This window comes from Rattus rattus, chromosome 3 (assembly GCF_011064425.1).
Source record: "Rattus rattus isolate New Zealand chromosome 3, Rrattus_CSIRO_v1, whole genome shotgun sequence".
NCBI classification, from domain to species: Eukaryota; Metazoa; Chordata; class Mammalia; order Rodentia; family Muridae; genus Rattus; species Rattus rattus.
In genome coordinates this window covers 142679684-142701062 of record NC_046156.1, presented here as the reverse complement: position 1 = coordinate 142701062, position 21379 = coordinate 142679684, and the positions used below count along the sequence as shown (strand labels likewise).

The 21379-nt window shown below is 41.7% G+C and overlaps 1 protein-coding gene across 1 annotated transcript in view; it reads right to left on the bottom strand.

The window, feature by feature from the left end:
- Window positions 1-19069, bottom strand: part of Stmn2 (stathmin 2) — a 49038-nt gene extending 29969 nt beyond the window's left edge. The window contains exon 1 of the mRNA XM_032898637.1: window positions 18718-19069. Coding sequence (XP_032754528.1) covers window positions 18718-18736 — 19 coding nt within the window. The 5' untranslated portion in view covers window positions 18737-19069. The remainder of the gene's footprint in view (window positions 1-18717) is intronic.
- Between the last annotated feature and the right edge of the window lie 2310 nt (window positions 19070-21379).

The following is a 21379-nucleotide window of genomic DNA, read 5'->3' as shown; positions in this document are numbered from 1 at the left end:
CATCAAACAAAGGGACTTTTAAGAGAGTCAACGCAGTATATCCCATTACTGGGTGTTGCAAAATTATCTGAAGCCTTTAATGTCAATTTAGTGGATTCTTGGCTCTCGTAATAGCCACTAGGGAAATAAACGGGCTGCTGTGGATGGGTTCCGATCCACACTGCAGTAGCGGTAAATTATATCACTTGGGAAACTCAGATTTGTCTTGACTTCTTGCAGCTCCTGCAGTGTTTAATGAAAAACTTGTATGAGGCTGGGGGCAAGGGGAGTTGTCCCTTAAAACTCCCCCAGTGAAAGATATTAAGGTCCACGGCGGCCAAGATGCACTATGATTTAAAGAAATCTTAGAAGCACTCCATTTTGCTTGTGTGTCAAGATTTTACCACCAAGCCTTATTGTGAGCACTGAAGGGTTTTTCCTCCTTAACCCCTAGGTAAATGGCGACCAATGATGAGTTTGAATATGGAGATAGAACATTGGGAAGAAACACAGTCAGGTTAAGGAAGACTCTACAGCAGCCTCCACGGTGAGCATCTGCAGTCCCATGCCACTGTCTCCTCTATCATTCTGAGAGCTTCCTCAAAGATCAATCCCTCGTGCTTAGTGCTCGAGTCCCTAAGAGAAAGACAGAGAGAAGCAGATCTGCTGAAGGGAGACTAGCACTCATCTGGTAATTTACCTAATAGAAAGAAATCACTTAGTGACTATTTTCTTCAGGTTTCAGTTTTAATACACAGATTTTTATGTGTTTTAATTTGAAATCCTTATTTAGGAAAAAAAATCCATGCTGTATCTAGGAATGGTGGTGCAGCTCTTTAATCCTAGTGCTTGCAGGCAGAGGCAGGTAGACTTTAGTGAGTTCGAGGCCAGCCTGGTCTTTGTTGAGAGTTCCAAGCCAGCATGGGCAGCATAGTGATATCTGTCTCAGCAGCAAAAAAAGGTCCATGCTGTGGGTATTACTTGATATTAATATCAACTGTGAATAAAAAGTATTTTAACTTGGTATTACTGCCAAAGTATATGTGATAACTTTGCACCAAATAGAATTCTCGTCTGTATTTAAGTTGTAAGCACAGCAGGTTACTTCCTAGTCATTAGCAGAAGGTAAAACCACCTCACGCGTGAGTCACAGCAGCTTCACGAGGGAGCCATATTTCCCTTGTTTCTCCGAAACATAAGAGAAATACTAAAGTCTCCATGGACACTGCGTAAAGTGCCCTGTACACAGACCTCCTCAGCATTGTCCCGGCAGCTGGATTTCCGAGTCACACTCATTAGAGTCAGTGCGAGTCAGCCATTGAGGAAGTGTGCATTAAGTGTGTATGCATGTATGCTACACTTATGCAGACAGGGAGGGTTAAAGCAGCAGCCAGGGAAGAGTTCTCTGAACGGAAGAGTCCTGTGAGCTACAGCTGCATTTGCACTTCATTGCTCTTTTGTGTCTCAAGAGAACTCAGTGGATGCACACAAGAGCAAAGGCAAGCAGAGAACATGGATTCGGTCAAAGATTAGGACTGTCTTGTTTTAAAAGCGATTTTGGGAATTTTTATTATGAGGTATTATATATTTGGCAATCTGGGGTAGACTGTAAATGTTCTAAGCGTATCCTTAGAAGGGAAGCATGGGCTGGGGGAAATGTTGATTAGTCTTTTGTTGCTGTTGTTGTAGTTTTTTTTTTTAACCATTTCACAGTGTCCAAATACATTAAATCACCACACTAAATCACACATTTACACATACATTCTGTGTTCTAATCATATCTTAATGAAGTTGAGAAAATGCAATTTAAATTTAAAGGGCCAAATTTGCCCACAGATAGGCTTCGCATGCTTCTACTGTGATAAATATAAGATTGCTGTGACTTCAACAGCTAACCCTCCCGACCATGCCTTTGTTTGTAAATGATGCGTGTGCTGTAGAGGAGACAGTGCTGCGGGGAACTGGATTACCAGCTGTGCAATGCAGGAGAACTGGAAAGATTTAGGAGCAGCTCTGCTCTTTGGCAGGTGGTTTTCGCAGCGCAGTTAACCTTAAGGATAACCATAAGGATTCCAGGAAGATCAGGTTCTTTCCATGCCTCTGGGAAACATGTTGTATGGAGTTTTATGGTGATTGCATTTTAATTTCTCTCTCTCTCTCTCTTTTTTTTTTAGAGAACTGGTTGCATCTGGTTGGTAAGTATTCCCGGTAAAGTTACTCTCAATGCACAATGTAGAGAAGCACAGACTATTTGATGACTTGGTTTCATGCAGTTAAAATCCTCAGTCATGCAGTGAACATTTGCAAGTAAAGCTGTTGGGACAAAACGGCCTAATGTGTGACATACAACGACACACTAAAGCTTCCATGGCTAGATGTCTTTTAACTTTCATTTTCTGTTTTCTCTTGCGGGAGGTTACAGGGTGGATGGTGGATATGGAAGGACTGGGAAAGGAGTGGGATTGGGTGCATGATGTGAAATTCACCAAGAATCAATAAAAACATCATGAGGAAATAAGAAGAACCTCCAGTCATAGCACCTCGGACTTCAAAGCAACAGAGGAGACTCCCTGATGATGCTCTCATAGATAAGGAAGTCAGACCTGGTACCATCTGCTGCTTTCTCGCTTTGGGGGTGGCAGGCAGTGAGGATGGCAGCAGGAACAGGGTGGGAACAAATGGGAGGGACTTAATGCACAGCCATGGTGAGCCTTAAAAGTATCCTGTGTTCTTATTTGAGATTTGACTCTCCTGTTTTTAAACTTGATTATATGCTTTTGGTGTTGAATAATAAAAATGATTTCCCTTCTTAGGGGCAGATGCCTGTAGTCAATAACCCCTCAGGGACCTTGGGGCAGACTTTCAATGGAGTCGCCTGTGGCAGTTTGTCCCTCTGTGAAAGGCATCGCTGAGGGGAAGGAGAGAACCTTCCTTGACATGAGCTCTGGAGGAGGGGTCCAGAAGCGATGAATCCAGCAGCTCATGCTGCGTCTGCCCGTGGCCATACTCATGTACACTTACTATTTCCACACAGCCCCAGTCACACAACTTTCCTTAAAATGACATTTTTCTTTGATTTCGTACGTGTAGAATGCATTCCTACTCTGTCATGTAAAATTATGCATACTATTGGTATGGATGGGATCAAGCTCTCTACCACTAGACAATATCTAAAGGTCGGCAGACCTGGAACATATCACACCACCTCTCTAGATACTACTGGCTATCCTAATAGCTGGTTTTTAAACACTCAATAGATTTTAAAATGGAGTAATTTCCCCATTACATACACTTCATGTTTTCTGAAGTAAAAACATCCTTTATCTACCTTATGTTAGACAAACTATCTTATGGCACCTCATACAGAAGAAAACCTAAGTTTTATTTCATATTTCTGGCTTGTAATGTTTTCTTCTTTCTGGATCTTTGTGTTGTGAAATAGCTGTGTGTGAGAGATAGTGTGAACGTTATCTAATGCAACAAATGTTTCAAGGAAGCAGCCCATGTCTCTGATTTCAACTTGTTAAATTCTCAGAGCAAATTTCACTCTTCCTAATGCTTCGCGGAAAGTCTATTTTTGGCTTTAAATATTCTTCCTCACAGGCAGCAAGTGATACATAAAACATAAGCCTTTTGCATGCCATCTGGAACTCTCTTTGGTAGCCATTCTTACACGGTAAAGATTCCATGCTAGTGTGTAACTAGATTGAGAGATTGGGGTGGCCTATGGATTTTATTTTATTCGTGGCAGCAAATACTCTGTTCATTGGTTAAAAAAATAAAAATAGAATTAAGCATTCGCTTTGCATATGAATTGAAATTTGGCATGGTAATGTGCTATTATAAAAATATCACCAGTTGGTGATGCATAAATCTGAGGAAACAATGTTTGTTCTTCTTTAAATTCTATTCATTCTGGATTTATTTGTGCTACATATTTTTCACTAAAGTAGGGCTTTTCATTGGAATATTGCTCACAGTTTTGAAATTCAGCCCTATTATAGTAGGTTGAGTGGACAGAAGGTCTATCAAGTAGGATGGTGACCATTGGTAAGTGTAATGTAGTTTCCAAAGCTAAGCCTGTGTCTCACTCAAACTTCAAGGTTCACATTGCAAGGTTCACATTTGGCATCTTTGGCTTTTTGAGGAAAGAGCCCCTTTCCTGGCTTGCTCCCCAACAAGTGGCCCTGTTTTCCTTACTAATTTTTTTTCTCAACCCTGCATTTTTGAGGGTGGAGAGGGTGTCTCTCTTAGTGTATTCTGTATTCCCTTGCATGGATTCCTAACATGCGCTCAGCAGTTAACAGATGTCTACACATGCTTATCCTTTGGCTGCTGAGTAGGGAGGGGCTGCCGTTCACAAGTAAGCAACAGATGCAGTTTGTCAGTTGTCCTAGAAACTGAGTTTAGTTGGAGGTTCACAGCGCAGAGGTAATGAATAGCATGGCGGAGCTGGCTTCTCCCCTTGAAATTCACTAGCTTCAAGTCACACTGGAAGATAGGCTTTCTGAAATCTTTGCTGTGACCTCCTCTTAAGGCAGACAACTGATGGTGCCAAAGAAAAAGGAGAGACAGACATATTTCTTCTCTTATTTATATGTTCTCTTGCTTCTGCTCTCAGTAATAACTAGAGGTAAGCAAATAGTCCTCCAGAGTAATGAGGAAAATATGAACTGGAACTCAAGACAGTTCTGGATCTAACCAACCTTAGGTGACATATTATACCTTCTAAAAATGAGTGTGTCAACCTTAGGTGACACAAAATACCTTCTGCACATGAGTTTGTCTACAAATGGGGATGAAATATTATTGTAGTGAATGAGATGATGTGTTGAGATAGTGAACTGTTGACATATTACTAATAAAGACTAATCATCAGCAAATTGATCTTTATTTTTGACACTTTAAAGGGTTAGGGCTAAATGTGCTCACTGTTTTTATGTCCACTTGCCACAAGCTAGTCATTTGGGGGGGAACCTCAATTGAGGAAATGTCTCTATCAGATTGGTCTGTGGACAAGCCTGTGGCAGCATGTTCCTGATTAATAATCCACGTGGGGTGGTGAACCCCTAGGCGGGTGCTTCCCAATGGTCTAAGAAGGCAGGCTGAGCAAGCCATGAGGGGCAAGCCAGGGAGCAGCTCTCTTTCATGGTCTTTCATCAGCTCCTGCTTCCAAGTTCCTTTCCTGAATCCCTCAATCGTCAGCCGTGATTTGGAGCTGTAAACAAACTAAATGAGCCCTTTCCTCCTCAAGATTGTTTGTATCGAGGTGTTTGATTACAGCAATAGAAAAAAGGATACTATGCGGAAATTTAATCCTTACAATTCCCATTCTTTAAAAAACATTCTTTCACTACTTTATTAAATAGTTGTGTGTGTGTGTGTACTTTGATCATATCCTTGCCCATTATCCTTTTACTGAACTACTCAGTGAACTACTTTTTCTTCCCAACAACCCCTCCCCATTTTCATAACTAATTTTTGTAGTACACTGTATGCTTCTATTATTCATTTCACTTTTACCACGAAACTAGCAAATACAACCAGAATCCCTGCTGTGACAAAGGAGACTGTAGGTTGGGGTTCATTAAATGGGCTCTGGATCAATGTGATTTATTTCAAATTCGGAAATTACCCTCTTTCATTTCTCCTCTTCTCACCTGTTAGAATGCAGATGATGCTCCTTGTAAGGTCTTGGTTCAGCCACAGTAATAAACATAGCAAGTCTCCGTGCATGTTAGCCCTAAGTAGTTCTGCAAGGAACATACCTGCTGTAGTGAGATACGGTAGAGAAACATGCCTGGCTCCTACTAAGACCCAGGCAGACTGGGGAGCAAGAGAAAGAAGTATGTTATGCTGACATACAGAAGAAAAGCATTTCACAATGCAGAGCCCAGAAGGCAGGGGTGAGGCTGTTCCTGGTGAAGAATAAATGTTAGGGAAGAGAAAAAAAAAACCTATAAGGAGACTTCATGTTGAATTTGTTACAGGATGAGCTTGAGTTCACAGGAAGGAAAGATCAGGGAAAGCTAGCTAGAGAGGGGCTGCCACAGTCTGTTCAAGGATGCTAGAGCGACTGTGAGAAATCTTTCACACGTTAGCTGATGATGCTCAGTCTGTGTCTTCATGGTCATAAAACTGATCAAAAGTGATGTAAGGATCTGGCAGAGGAGCATCAGAGCTGTGTGGTTCCTCAGGAGCAACAGCCTCCAACTTTGATCTAATTAAATGGGGAGTTTTGAAATGTTTGCCACCATCAGAGCCAGATACAAAAGCTCCATGTTCTTTCTCAAGTGACAGGCACACATGCATGTGAGTATGTGCCTGTGCGTGTGCATGCTCGTGTGTGTGTGTGTGTGCATGCTCATGTATGTGTGTGTGCATGCTTGTGCATGCTTGTGTATGTGTGTGTGCATGCTTGTGTGTGTGTGCATGCTCATGTATGTGTGTGTGCATGCTTGTGTGTGTGTGCATACTCATGTATGTGTGTGTGTGCATGCTTGTGTGTGTGTGTGTGTGTGTGTGTGAATTGGCCTTAGGTAAGCTGTAATGCAGCTGATAGCACAGACTGCATTTGTCTATCTATGCTGCTTAGTTTTTATATCTTAGTTTTCATGTCTCAGTTTGAGGAAAGTTTTAACAAATGTAATCCAGGTCTTTTCCAAGGTGCTTAATGACTCCATGGCAGCCCTCCACCTAGAAAAATAAATTCATCCTAAATACAGATTTTATCTTACTTGTTTTGTTATTCCATGAGGCACCCCGTGAAGCACCTCAGACTCTCCTTGAGGATTTCAAGCTGAGGAAAAATGGCTACTTCTTTTCAAAGCGACGGGGAGTTCTTTTGCAGTAGTTATGACCTTGTGAGGATTTGAACCATGATGGTGCTTCCATGCAACATTCCTCCTTTTAATGACTCATTGCTTAGGAGAAAGTAGGAGTATATCTTGTCATCTGGCCTTTAGAGATTGTGTGTAGACTATTGTAAGACTATCTAACCTGAAACAGACTCGTAAGTATGGTTGCAGATATTCTCAGTGTATCTAGAGTTACATCGTAAGTACAATCCCTCGTTTATATACCATGTGTTTTTAAACGTCAAGTTTTTGGAGAAATAGCAAGGATGCTGGAAATTGAAGTGGAGAAGCATGGTAAACAGCAAGAAGATTGGGGGTGGGATGACTGAGCAGCTAAGATGTGGGGAAACCGATGGATCAATAGCGATTTTGTAGGTGTGTGTGTGTGTGTCTATGTGTGTGTCTCTCTGTGTGTCTATGTGTCTGAGTGTGTATCTATGTGTGTCTATGTGTGTGTGTGTCTATGTGTATGTCTATGTGTGTGTGTGTCTATGTGTGTGTCTCTATGTGAGTGTATGTCTATGTGAAGGTGTGTGTTTCTCTGTGTGTTGTCTGTGTGTGTTTGTCTCTCTCTCTCTCTGTGTGTGTGTGTGTGTGTGTGTGTGTGTGTGTGTTAATTGACATCTGATTTTGAGGAACTTCCCTGACACAAGGAGACTCAATTATTCTGATGTTGCCTACATTGTTCAAGATACGAATGCCAGGGAAATGTGACAGAAATAATATAAAAAATACACTCTTGCTTTAATTATCTCTCTTGCTACGGTACTTTGACCCAGAAGGAATACATTGACTACTAAATTCTAGCCTCGCTGGACATGGATTTGCTTGGAGATTTTACTTCTCCAGCAACTGTATAGGATATCAATCTCCCTTCTGTTACAAACAATTATTGAGTAGTGACCATTTCCACAGTTGCAAGTGCTTTCTAATAGATTGTCACTACGTGTGGAAATTAACATAAGAATTGAGATGTTTAATCTTAAAAATTATTTTTATTTAGTATTTTCATGATTGGCTCAGGGGTCAGAGAATGAGTCTAATTTCTTTTTAAACTGTAAACTGCTAAGTATTCAGTCGCTTCTCTCAGTGAACAGCACATAATTAGGCATTATTTCCCTGTTTTGTAATGGTAAGGATTGTATTCCTACTGTAGAATCAATGAGGAATTTGCTCAGGGGTTCTCAGGCTGTGAGCAGAGCAGGGTCAAAGCTGAGTTTGTGCAACCCCTGTATCTGCGCACCGGTCCCACAGCAGCTCTTTCCCACCTGGAGCAGGCCGTCAGGGAGCAGCGTTTTTGCGGAACTGAAGTGCTGCGTTTCCGTTTCCACAGGGCTCGGTGTCTGGTGTGCTGGTCCGTTCTCTCTGACTACATGGACTTTTGCCTTTCTAATAGCCCATTGAAAAGAGTTTTTAAGGAGGCTTTCAGTCTATGTGGGTATGGGTCTGGGTATTTTTCCTGGTTGGGATTTGTTCTGCCTGACTCAGGTAGAGCATCAAGATGTCGCCTGCAGGGGAACCATGAGACAGAATGCTAAGCCGTCGAGGTCTGAGGTCAGTTTCTTTTCGTCCCTTTCATGTTTTCTGCCTATGTCTTGGGGGTACCTGTTCTGGGCCCAGAGATTGTCTGAGATGAGTGAGCGCTCTCTTGTCCACCTCCTTCCTTCCACTGAAGAAGCTTAGACTTGGGAAGGTTACGTGGAACAGGACACAGACGGACCTTTGGGTGAGTTCAGTGCTACTTGTCAGGAAGAAGGCTCAAGACTGCTCAGCAGGGTTCTGATATCCCACCCTCAAAGAAGAACCTGCTGTTGCCTGAGGGATGCAATTACCATTTTAGCTCAATTTTCATTATTTTGAATGTATCTTTCAAAAGTAAGTGACTTCAGATTCAGACTGTGTTTCTTGTTTTCCTTATTTACTTATTTTAAATACGTGCTCATTGGCATTTACCCATGACATGTGCCCCCACACACCCTAACACCCTTAACCAGGTGTGGTCGTCTACAAATGTAATCTCAGCAGTTGGAAAATGGATGCTTGAAGGACAGTCCCATTTGAGCCAGTCTGGGCTACAGAGTGAGGGCTTTGTCACACACACACACACACCACACACACACACACACACACACACACACACACACACACACACACACACACACACACACACGAGAGAGAGAGAGAGAGAGAGAGAGAGAGAGAAAGACTTAATGAGAGAGACCGAGACAGACACACACAGAGCAAGCTATTATATCTAATGATAAGAAGACACAAGCTCTTGCATTTATGCAGTTACTTGATAGACACCAACGGTTCCCATTAGCTTACAATCACTTTCTGATACAAACAAGGCAGATAGTTAGGCAGCTTGTTAGGTATGAAAGTTTGTGGGGCCAGCTTCAGACCCTCAGGACAGAAACTCTTTCCAGTGCTCAGGAAGACCTGAGAAACATTTTGACCAAAGGGTTCTAACCTGCTTGCAGCACTTGGTGATCTCAGGCCTTCCTAAGGGATGTTATTATTAGACACGGGCTGGTCAGATAGTTTGGATGGTATAACAGAAGTGTGAAAGGTGAGATGCCTTCTATGCAGCTATAACCCTTGCTATTGCTTTTCTCTTTTGTTAGTATGTGAAGATCTTGTTATCTTCAAAATAGCAAATTACCCAAGAGTGAGGAGCAGACTCATTTATAGTCTTAGAATACAGACCTCAGGCTTCTGAACAGAGTTGGCATTCACATACTTAAAATAAGTTCTTTTTAATATAAGGGCTGCTAAATGTCATTCTTGGTGACGTTAGCTATCGGTGCTTTTGAGCTGCAGACAAATACACCTAGCATGTAGTTTTTCTCTTCATGCATGTTTGATTTCAGTACACAGGACCAAGTGCTAACTGTAATTAGTTTCGTATCCACATCTAATCTATATGAAATGGATCTATATCTGCCTTGGGTACCTGGTCTTTCTTGCTCTACACTTGACTGAGTAAATTCTTCTAAGTCCTTAATGGAATGACTTATATACAATGTCCAAAACACAGGTATTACATGAAGATTTAAAAAGAAAGTGGTTTGGAACAAGTGAATGTTTTTTTTGAAATGTTTTCTCATGTAGACAGATTATACTGTCTAATTAAAAAAAGATATTTGGTTTCTGGGTATGGGTGTTTGTATGCATGTCTGTGTCCCACCTGTGTGTCTATTGCCTGCTGAAGCCAGAAGAGGACATTGGATCCCCTGAGACTGGAGTTGTTAGCCTTCATGTAGGTTCTGGGAGGTGCAACCAGTGCTCTTAATAGCTGAGACATCTGCTAAAAACAAACACAACAAACAAAACCCAAACAATTTCTTCTGAGCTTATCTGTTTTTTTTTTTAAAAATGATAAAAGAATTTGCTCTGACTAAAGGAGAACCGAGAGATGATTTTTTAAGAGGCAGAAGTGTGGGTCTTGTGATCTGCCACAGAGACTTGAAGTCACTTCGGTAATTTTCACGTTTGCGTTATCAGGAGGGGATATCAGCTGGAACCTTGCTGTCAGAGCTACAGAATGGCAATAATATTAGTGTTGGAAATAAAAGAGATTGCTGAATGTTGAACTGTGTCCTGAGGCGGTTCCTGGGGACTGCCATCAGTCACCTACACAGGAGGTCTGGTACTCCCTGATATCAGAGGTGGAGGTTCCTGGTCTCAGTTTTCTAAGTCAATATATATTATCAGTTAGTTTTTTCCATCTGTAGAAGTTAGGTTTCTCTTTACTAAGGAATGCAACTGGAAAACAATTAGCTTTACTGTGAGCATTTTTTTCCATAGAAATTAAACTTTATGGCTGATGTTAATATAGAGAACCTCCCCCTTTTTTTAGAGCAAGCAATTGTGATTACTAATCACAATTTAGTGTAGATTTCAGAATATTTATTGTAAAATGTGTTTTGGGGATGAGATTTAAAGAGATTGCATTCAATTATCTTCATCTTGATATAAAAACATTCAGTGGACTGACAGCTCACAGTGTTGACAATCTGTTGTTTTCTAAGTTCTTGGACAGCAGAGAAAACAGCACAGATTCCAAGACGCCGAGTATAACTGTTGCAGAAGGACAGTTGCTAAGCGGGAGCTCCTGAAGGCGCTGCAGTATGACCTAGCAAAGAGGGAAACTCAGTCCTAGATAACGCAACATTGAAACAAACCAGCCTCAGTGTGCTACACTGGAGCCTTCATTATCTACTTCTTATCAAAAGAAGGATTTTGGAACTTATAATTTCTCTAAGGGAAACAAAATTGTAAATAAAAAATTACTCAAGGTTTTGTCCTGTTTTACATAACAGGGGCCTTCTCTCAGGCACAAATCCTACACATGGTACCTCCAGGTGACTGGTGTGATGGGTGCTAAGACGCATTAATTAACCTTTATATTGACATTGACATAAATGTGTTTTTCCAGAACAAATGTACACAAAATGTTTTTAATCATAACTAATGAAAAGGGTTATTATAAACACAGGCTTTGCTGCTCAAATGTCTCCTTGACAAATGACAGAGCATTTTTTTTTTTTTTTGTGAAAGATAATTAAAAAGTTCGCACAAGGGAGTCAGAGATTTCCCACAGATCTCTCCAGCTCATTTGCTTTTGAACTAGTAAGAAAGTCTTGAAATAGTACATAGTTTCATTAAATGAGGATGCCTAGGTTGTATTTCTTTTAAGTTTAAATTTATTTCATAAGCTAAGGATTAAAATTAAATATCTGGGGTCAGTGCAAGGATTGAAAGATGCAGTTTGTCTGTACCAGAAAAATGATTCTTAAAGCAACACGGCAGTAAAATTATTATTACAGGACTAACATTTTCTTGTTCATGTGTTCTGTTTAAATGTCTATCATCTCCAAATGTTACCTCTAAAACTGCCAGGATTAGCCATCTCACACACAACGTCTGCTCTGCTGTCTTAGCATTCCTTCCTTAAAAATGAAACGGCAGCCACATCAGCAACAACAACCACAACAACTAAATCCAACTGCTTATTAGCAACTACAGCAATCTAAAATAGTGGTTCTCAGCCTGTGTGTGGGTCACGACCCTTTTGGGGGGGGGTTGGCATATCGGATATCTTGCATATCAGATATTTACATTATGATTCATAACAGTAGTAGAATTACATTTATGGAGTAGCAACAAAATAATTTTATGGTTGGGGATCATAACAGTGTGAGGAAGTGTATTAGAGGGTGGCAACATTAGGTAGGTTGAGAAGTTTTTCAGCTTCCAGAGTCCTGGAAAGACCTGGGATGACCCACTGAAAACAGTAACAAACGAAAGATAACTTTACTCCAGTTCTGGGCTGTCCCTGTGTTCTGCTGCCTGGGACAATTGCTATTTGGGAACTTGGTTTAAATGCTGTCTTTGAGACGTTGTGTATTTAGTACCATTTTTGCAGTACAGAATTTTCGGAAATGTAGTATGTCTCTGCTCTGCCACTCACTGCATGGGGAAACTGATACATGATCTTTTAAGTGATATTTCTTGAAGACTTACTTATTTCCCATCTAGACCATCTTTCTTAGGGGAGTAAAAGTAAATGGGGGAGGCTCTTTATTGACTTAAGAAAGCGGAAAAAATTATTTACTTACTTGGTTTAAATGAGGGTCTCCCAGCTCAGCCCGGGTTGGCCTTGAACCTCAAACCCTCTCACCTTAAGGTCTTGAGTGATGGGATTCACAGGCATGAGCCACCACCAAACCAAACCAAGTGGTTTCCAAAACGGGGCCATTACCTAATGGATTCCTTATAATCCAGTGAACTCTCAATACTTTCAAAATGGGGCCATACCTAATGGACTCCTTATAATCCAGTGAACTCTCAATACTTTCAAAACGGGGCCATACCTAATGGATTCCTTATAACCTAGTGATCTCTTAATCCTTTCAAAATGGGGTTATACCTAATGGATTCCTTATAACCCAGTGAATCCTTTTTTTTTTTTTCATGCAACATTCAGGATGAGATGCTCTGTTGGAATAACTTGGTAAGTAATATCTATGCACATATACTGACTTCAGTATAGTTTTAACCTGTTTTACTTTCTTTCCCATATGGCGATAACTGTCTAGTAAATTGTGCATTATCCTACTGGTTTTAACTTCTGTTCTGGGTATCGTTTGTAAATAACAGTAATATCATATGACTTATTATCCCTTCTTAACTGAGCCACAGCTGTATTCCTTTCATGGACCCACCTACCCACACACATGGACAGAGACAGTCTTATTTCTCCCACATTTTTCCCCAAAGGTCTTCTGTTGAGTCCTGTAATATAAATATATTTTAAACAATCTAATTAAGAGAGCGATGGTACAGAATACGCATCCTCAGAGGAATTAAATCCCTATGCATATGAGTTTGGGAGTGAAATATTCTGTAATCCGTTGCTACAGATTTAAAAATCTTAAGTCACAACCTGGAACTTCTATGAGAGGCACATGCACATCATAACTCTGTATTCTAACAGTGATGAGTTGACGGTCGGAATCGGTATCAGCCAGCAGGTTGCCAGAGTTGAGACTCACCTTCACTCAGTCCTACCCCAGCAGAATCTAAACTGCAATGAGTACCAAAGTTTGAGAAACACATTGAAATGATAGCATTAAATACCTTTAGGATAAATGATATATATATATAAATATATGTATAAATTAAATATATATATAAATATTATATGTAAGTTAAAAATATAAAGAAGACTTCCCTTCTATTGAACATTGAAACAATTTTCTTTGATAATCATCAAAATTAATTTATACTTATATGTTTCTTATTCTTTAAAATGGGTATCAGTTATTTACTAGACCAATAAAATTGTTCCAAGGTTTTAAGACTAATTTTTTGTCATTTCAACAATTATCAAATATAGTTGTATATATTTATAAATATATAGTGTGTAAATCATAATTGTTGAACATGCACAAAACTTGGATGGAAATCCCATTAGACTTGGTGAAAAGCTGTCCTTGAGGAACATGTGGGAGCAGTTACTGTTTGTCTGGCCACACCTCCTTAGGACCATGCTTTTCTGTCTGCTTCTTTCACGTTTTTTTCTTTTGCAGTTTCCTTTAAGGGTGGAGCCCCTCACATCAGAGCCGTCCCTAGCATGGGGCTTATTTAAATAAATGAACCAGTAAACAATAATTTTAATTTATGCCTTTACTTACAAATTAAAACATCTGTTCCTAAATAATTTTGCTATTACTACTGACATTTTCTACCATTTATGCACCATACAACCCCAGAAGTAACATAAATGATATAATAATTATACTGTAATGAAACTGGAAAGAAAGATCATGAGGGACTAATTATCGGGGCTCTGCCAACTTGTAGACTACAATCGCTCATCCCACTGTACAGATGTGCATGCCCTTCTCATTCACTAGAGCAAAGCATGGCATTATTCTATTAAATCAACAATTGAATGATTCCAATAAAAGAAGAGTTTTTTTTCCCTCTAGCAGTTACTGTTTGAAGCCACGTTTAAATCAATCATAGAGAAACTGATTGCCCTCTAGTGGGGTGAAAAGTTAGTGCAGACTCCATGGTCTCCCAATTGCAAGAACCGGGAAGCAAAAAGCTTGGGTTCGGTTCTGGAAACATTTGGGTCACTAACTATTGAGTGTTTTCTTGTGGACCAGCTCATTCATACAATGTTGCAGATTGCATGGCAACAACAGTGTGTGTTTTTCCATAGACAAAAGAAAACTGGTGAGAGCTGGGGATTAACTCTCCATGCGGGACTGACCACACCCAGGTCTGGGTTTGTGCAGTTAGGTCTCACATGCTTTGAGACCGGTTTATCCAGCCTTTTGCAAGCAACTAGCGACTGGAGTGACAGAAACATACACCTCATCTTAGTTAAGGGAATAAAAACACTAGTGGACAGAATAACAGCAATTTCCCTAAAAATGTGCTGTATTTATGAATGAAAAGACATTCAATATGGATTCATCTTCCATTTTATACTTAGTCATTTGAGTTTTATGGGAAAAAACCTTGCTTGATAGATATCAAATAATTACAGAACTAAGTAAATATTTTGATCCTAAATTACAAAAGGAAACTATTTTATTGTGTGAACTGGCTTTCTGACATCCTGGAGGGCCTCTACACACAATGGAACTTCTTGTAGCATTTTTCTTGTTTTTTGTTACTGACAATCAGAGATTTGATGGAAGGTATATCTGTCGTTCCATATGACCTAATGCTTATTTTTCCAAATCACTATTAATCCATGTCAATCGAAATTTATATAGAAAGTAATGGTAACTCTTTTAAGTGTAAGAAGTGAAATCCTGCAAAAAACAAAAAACAAAAAACAAAAAAACAAAAAAAAACCCAAACAAACAAACAAACAAAAAACCCCCAAACCAAAAAACTCTAATGAAGAAGCAACAGCTCTCATAAAAAACCAAACAACAAACAAACAAACAAACAAACAAAAAACCCCACAAAAACAAAAAACCACTTATCTTCTTCCTCTTGGCATAGAAACATTTACCACAGATTTGTTTGTAAGTCAGTGAAAAGGCGTTAGGAATTTTGCTGAAACATTGGTCTAGAATTTATTTAGTTTTTTAAAGCTACAAAGCATTCAACATTAACGATCATTGTAAAACATGCCTTTTCTCATAGATGTTTATGCAGGCAAACACCAAAGATCCGCTGATACACAGCACTGTGCCAGTGATTGACAGTGTGCTTCATTGGGCATAGCCCTGCTTACTGCCCCCACCCAACTAGTATGACTTAGATATTTGTCATTGATGGACCAAGCTCCATTCATTTCTTTAATTTCCTCCCTGAAATCCTAATAAAATCGTCAGCTTTTTATTCCTAGTTGTTCATGCTTCAGTTTATACTGTGCCCCCATTTGAGAAGATAATAGGCGATACAATACGTACTTAGCTCAAACATGCTGGACACATGGATTGTTTAATGAATCCGGAAAAAGCACCTCCCTTGCAGATTAATTGATTACTCTTTGCAGTGGGATGCTTTAAAAAACCAAAACCCGAAAGGGCACCCTTTTCACTGTGAAGGTAATGTCTCTTCTCACGTTCACAAGTACAGTCTAATTATGGCAGAAGGGACTTTTACACCTGTCACCTGTGGGGTGGGAGTTTCATTGGTTGGCGGTCACCATTTCACGATACTTGTTTCTGGGTAGAATTGAGACTGTATCAAAAAGCACTTGGGAGAGGAGTTTTGGGGGAAAACAAACATTGCGTGCATAAATCGATATTTAGATATATATCTCCTTTTGTGGAGGGGCATAACATCTCAGGTATATATAATTTTTGCCCACTGAAACAAAAAACAATTCTCTGTGGAGAATTTTCCAGCAATCATCTGGTACACAGGCTCTCCTTAGCAAGCAGCAGCACATACACTTCAGTCACACTAACATACATAACAGCGACGGGAAGTCAAAATGTATTTGCTTTATAGAAACTTAAATGAATAGCCACAGACAAAATCATCTTTGGGTTGGGAATGGGGAGTGGGTGGAGGTTGGTGAAGATGATCAGGAAGATTAGTGGCAAGGGGTTAATCCGTACCAAAAGGGACCAGCATCCTTTTTGGGGGAAAAAAAAAAAAAAAGGAGACTTAAGAGGAGATAAGTGAGTTTTAAGCTAATAATCATGATGATTTCCAAGGAATCACAATTCTGGTGATGAGAAGTAACTAGCCAGTCCTCTGCAGCTGAAACCACTCCGTGGGAGTACAGACAGAGCAGAAAAATCTCCCCAACCCCCATCAGAACCCTTGCGGACAAGCGGATTGATAGCCAATTGTGGCAACTGAGAGTACCTCAGGACACTGCGCAGAACCCTCCTCTGGGATACTCCTGCGGGGGCGAGCACCCAGTTCCGAGAGGAAGGCGAGAACTGCAGGGCTGGCCCGGGTCCACGCGCGCGATCGCCACGTGCGTGCTCGCCAAGCTCACAGCCTTGGTTCTAGCAGCGAGGGGTGCGGCCGAGCCACGCCCCATTGGAGGACCCTCGGTGGGGTCCCTATCCCGCAACACAGTAGGCCGTGGGTTTGGAAAAAGGTCCTTGGGTTCTGCATGGGCAAGGACACTTTCCCGAACCACAGGGAAGGGGTCACCTCTGTGGTCCAGGGGCCCGGAAGGGCGCGGCTGCGTCTTTGTGTGGCCAAGCAGAGATGGGCTTGGCCCTGAGACCCTGAGCCAGGCCAGGTGTCTGCACACCCTGAGGGGTTCGAGGCTATTCTGAAAGGCGGGGCTAGAAAGAGGGGTGCCAGGACTGCACTGTTCTGCAGCCCCACCCAAGTTCGTGGGAGCCAGCTTGGAACCTAAGTCTCCAGGGCTCCGCAGACAGGGTGGGGCAGGGCAGGGTGGGGCCAGTCCATATCTTTTTTCCTGCTGTGCATCCTCAGCCCGGCCTAGGGGAGGGGGCCTTCCGGCCGCCTCCCCAGTGCAGGTCCCTCCCAGTCTGTGCACCCCAGGGCAACGAGAGAAGCACAGGACCTTTTCCGAATGAAGGCCCTGGATCTGGACTGGACTCCAGTGGTTTTACATAGCCCAAAAGATTTGGCTCCGTCTGACCCATAAAATTGAAATTGCACGTGGTTCATCTTAAAGACCTTGACCTCTTTTGCTTTACACTTCTTTATCTGTATTATTTTCTGTATACCCTTCTAAGTTCCCTAAACGTCCTCACCCCCCCCCCCGAAATGATCTAAGGAGTTCAGAATAGCTCCCCACCTCGCTTCTTTCTCTTTTCTGATTTTTTTTCTTCTGCTACTATGTCTAAACATCCTATTTAACGTGGTTCTGAGAAAATACGTTAACCCACTCTCCTCTCGCCCTACGAAGAACAATGAGGCTAGGGTGGAGCGTCTGAGGTTAGTGGTCAGGTCTCTGGCAAGCAGACTGCTAGTGAGTGAGTGGGGCGTGGCGGGGCTCCGCTGTTTCCCCCAGGGTTGGGTTCTTCAGTGTCTTTCTGGGCTACCCATTCGCCCCCTTTACTGAGGGTGCAGAGCTGGGTAGGGATGGGGACCGCTTGACTCCTCACAGGGTGGGGCGGTCCGCATAGTGTGCCCAGCGCTGCAGGTGCCCCCCCGCACCCCCCCCCGGGACCATAGCTTCACACACAAAGAAACCCCACCCCGGCGCCTTGGGAAGCCAGGTCCCTCTACCCCTCCCCACCGCGCAGGCTTCCCCGCCCCTGCAGCTGCCCACCCGCGCCCTCCACGCCCTCCTCCTGTTTGCCCTCCCTTTTCCTAAAACAAAGGAGCTAAGGTCCTACCCCACCCCTCCGGCCGCCTTACCTCCCCGCACCGCGCCCCAAGACTAGCGATTTTTCCAAGAGAGACAATACCATTAAATGTGCCCACTCCCCTCCCCCGTTCCCACCCATCTCTCAAACCTCCCGGATGGGACCGCTTTGACTTTGCATTTTCTCTTTTATTCCAGTATCACCCCTCCCGTTCCTATTTTCTCTTTAAACTACAGAATAAATATAGGGCGTTCCAAACCACTCCGAAATGTCCCTTCACCTTACTGAAGGCAGATCGTTAAGGTAGCCCCTCCCTTCTTATGGCACTTAAATTTTAAATATGGAAGCAGAATAAAATTTCTGCCCATCGTAGGAAAACTTACCTGCTTCTATCTTTTAAAAAGAAACCATCTGCTTTAGTTTTTCAAAGACCCCCCTTCCCCTTTGGTCTCTTATCTACTCTCAGAGCTCCCTCCGACCTTCCCAGCTCCTGTGTCACGAATGTCTTTCCCTTTATAAAATATCTTTTAATGTCTTCAGAGAAAGGGAGAGATTGCTCCAGATAGAGCCTGTGGGGAGCGAAGCGCGATTCTTACCCATTGCTGTTTTAGCCATTGTAGGGATGTGCACGCTCGGAGCGGTGGCGAAGGCGAAGGAGAAGGGTCCAGCTGTAGCCGCGGAGAGAGCGAGAGAGGAGTCTGAGTAAGGCACTGAGTCTGCAGAGTGGGACCGTGCTAGAGAAAGAGCGAGAGGCAGGAGCCCATGAATAATTATCACGCAGAAGCTCAAGCAGATTGGCTCTCAGGGTCCCCTGACATGACTCCTGCAGAGTCAGAATCTCCAAGCATTAAATATTGATCGGCCAATGGTGCTGGAGTACAAAGTACCAGAATGCAGTTTGAAATGGAAATCAGCTCCTGCCTGGAAGCTCCCCCCCATTTTGGAGCCCAATAGTACAGTCCAAGTGGAGTGGTGCCTTAGCCTGGAAGCCTCCTAGGAGCTAAGGACTGGGCTGTGCTTTTCTATACCCAGGAGGCTATACTTTGCTTCAAACATGTGTCACTGCATAGATTGGCAAAGAGAAGGAAAAGACCCAGGGGCCTGAGAACTCACCCCAGTGTGCTGAGTGTCGGAAAAATGGTTTAAAGCTTATGTTATTACTGTTTCTTGTTTTCTCTTTCACCTTTGGCCTTGCCCTTGGTGGATCCTGACCTCCCTAATAGGTGATGAAATTCCCAAACTAGCCCACGTCTGACTGTGGTAGTAGCTCAGATATGGCCAGGGCTACTGGTCTTCCCTTCTAGCATAGTTGGGCTCCATAGTCCATAATCTCAGGAAAGTTTCCTAGTAGAGGGGGGTGGCCTGGCCTTTCCTCTCTAGCATAGAGGAGAGAACTGTTGGCTACTTGGGCACAGGGATATAAATTCCATCTAAGGACATGATGCAAGGGAGCAGGAGAACCTGGACTAGGAATGGTTTCCCTGCATTCACAGTCAGATTAAGCAGTATGAAGTGCAACGAACTTTGAAACAAATTATAAACAAGGCATTTACTTATTCATTTATTCATTCCCTTAAAAAACATTTAGCAAATGTCCACTTTTTTTCAATATATATATATAAATATATACTGAGCATGTGCACTGCACTGGAGAAAAAGCCTTAGGGATATAAGTCCTAGGACTTTTAATGTACAAGACTGAACTTTACGGTACTAACATTGTATCAGCCTAAACTCATGTAGGAATTGTGGTTGAGGTATTTAAAAATAGCAAGAAATAGATAATTCCATCTCAGAGATGAAAAAAAAAAAACATCGTGGCAATCATGAACATGTATGAAACACTGTCTAATTTTAAAACTAAGATTTTGCCCATTGGTAAGTTTTTTGGTAGCTACTAATTTACACCTTAAAATTTCTTTTTTGTTTCCTGCACAGTCCGAAGTGCAAATGCCAGTGGTGGAAGAAAAGCAGAAGCACTCTCCGTGGTGCTGAAATGGCTTGGCACTTCCTTTTACTTTGTAAAGGCATTTTCACACTCTGGATGACTTGCTGAGCGGCAGGAAGCTACTGAAAAGGGAGCATTCCTGACCTGCTGAATCATGGGAAAAATAAAAAAAATGAAGATCAATAAAATTATTTCTTGAGCAGGAAGATGAGAAATTATTTTTCCTGTCATTGAACAGGCCCATGACTATGATACAGATAGCGTACTGTATGGAAATGGCAGGGTTTGGAAATAAATGATCATTTTCTCCTTCCCAAAAGCCATTTCTCAGTATAAATGTGAGAGCTTCTTCCTTCTCAGTAGGCTAGTTAGTAGCCACACGATGAGGACTCTTCAGCTCGCCTGTGTGACTAATACTTCCCTCACCACACCCTTCTTCCCAGGCTTGTGTCATCTACATACATTCTTCAACTTCCTCAGAGGACCGGTCCTTCAACCACAACGACAGAATGTCTTTAACAACAACTGGCGATTCAATGAGATCTATTGCACTTGCGAGCACAGAATGCAACACAACTTCCACTGTCCTCATTTTTTACTCTCTAGTGAGTATTCCTCCCTGACAGACAGGAACGTGAGAAGGAGGTCAGTGTGTGCAGGGGCAGCTATCACATGAGTGGCTTTTAAAAACAGTTGTGGCTTTTTGGGAGTTCCATCCACTTCACCACAGCTCTGTATGATTTTCCAAAGAGGGGATAGGTTAGTATAAATTACTGTAAAACAGATGGTGAGTTATTATTGATTGGATAAGAGAGTGAGATGGATTAAAAGATTCATATCTATTTTGACTGATGCCTTTTATTTTCTTTGACACCGCAATGTGTTATCATGCTTCTTGTTCTGGGAAATTATGGCAAAATAGGAATTGGAAGATTATTTCATATTCAGTACATCGCTTTCTTCTTCAGCTAGTTCATCTATTCAACAGCTACTTATTTAATGATGTTTATATTACAAACTTAGGTAAGCTGCTCTTCATTGCCTAAAAAGTATAAGATAAAGAAAACATAGACTTCTTCCTGAAATAAAATGCTATTAACTTTGGAAGATGATGACTATCTTTTGAATCAATTAGGCCACCCTTGCTTGCAAATAATAGAGAAAAAAAAAACCACAACAAAACAACCACACATTGCCTCTGAAAATGAAGTGGAATTTCTTGGCTCATGTAACTATAAAACAGAATGCATTCATTCTAGTCATCTCTTTCTGAAGCAAGTGCCTTGCATGATTATTGGTAACCACTCAGA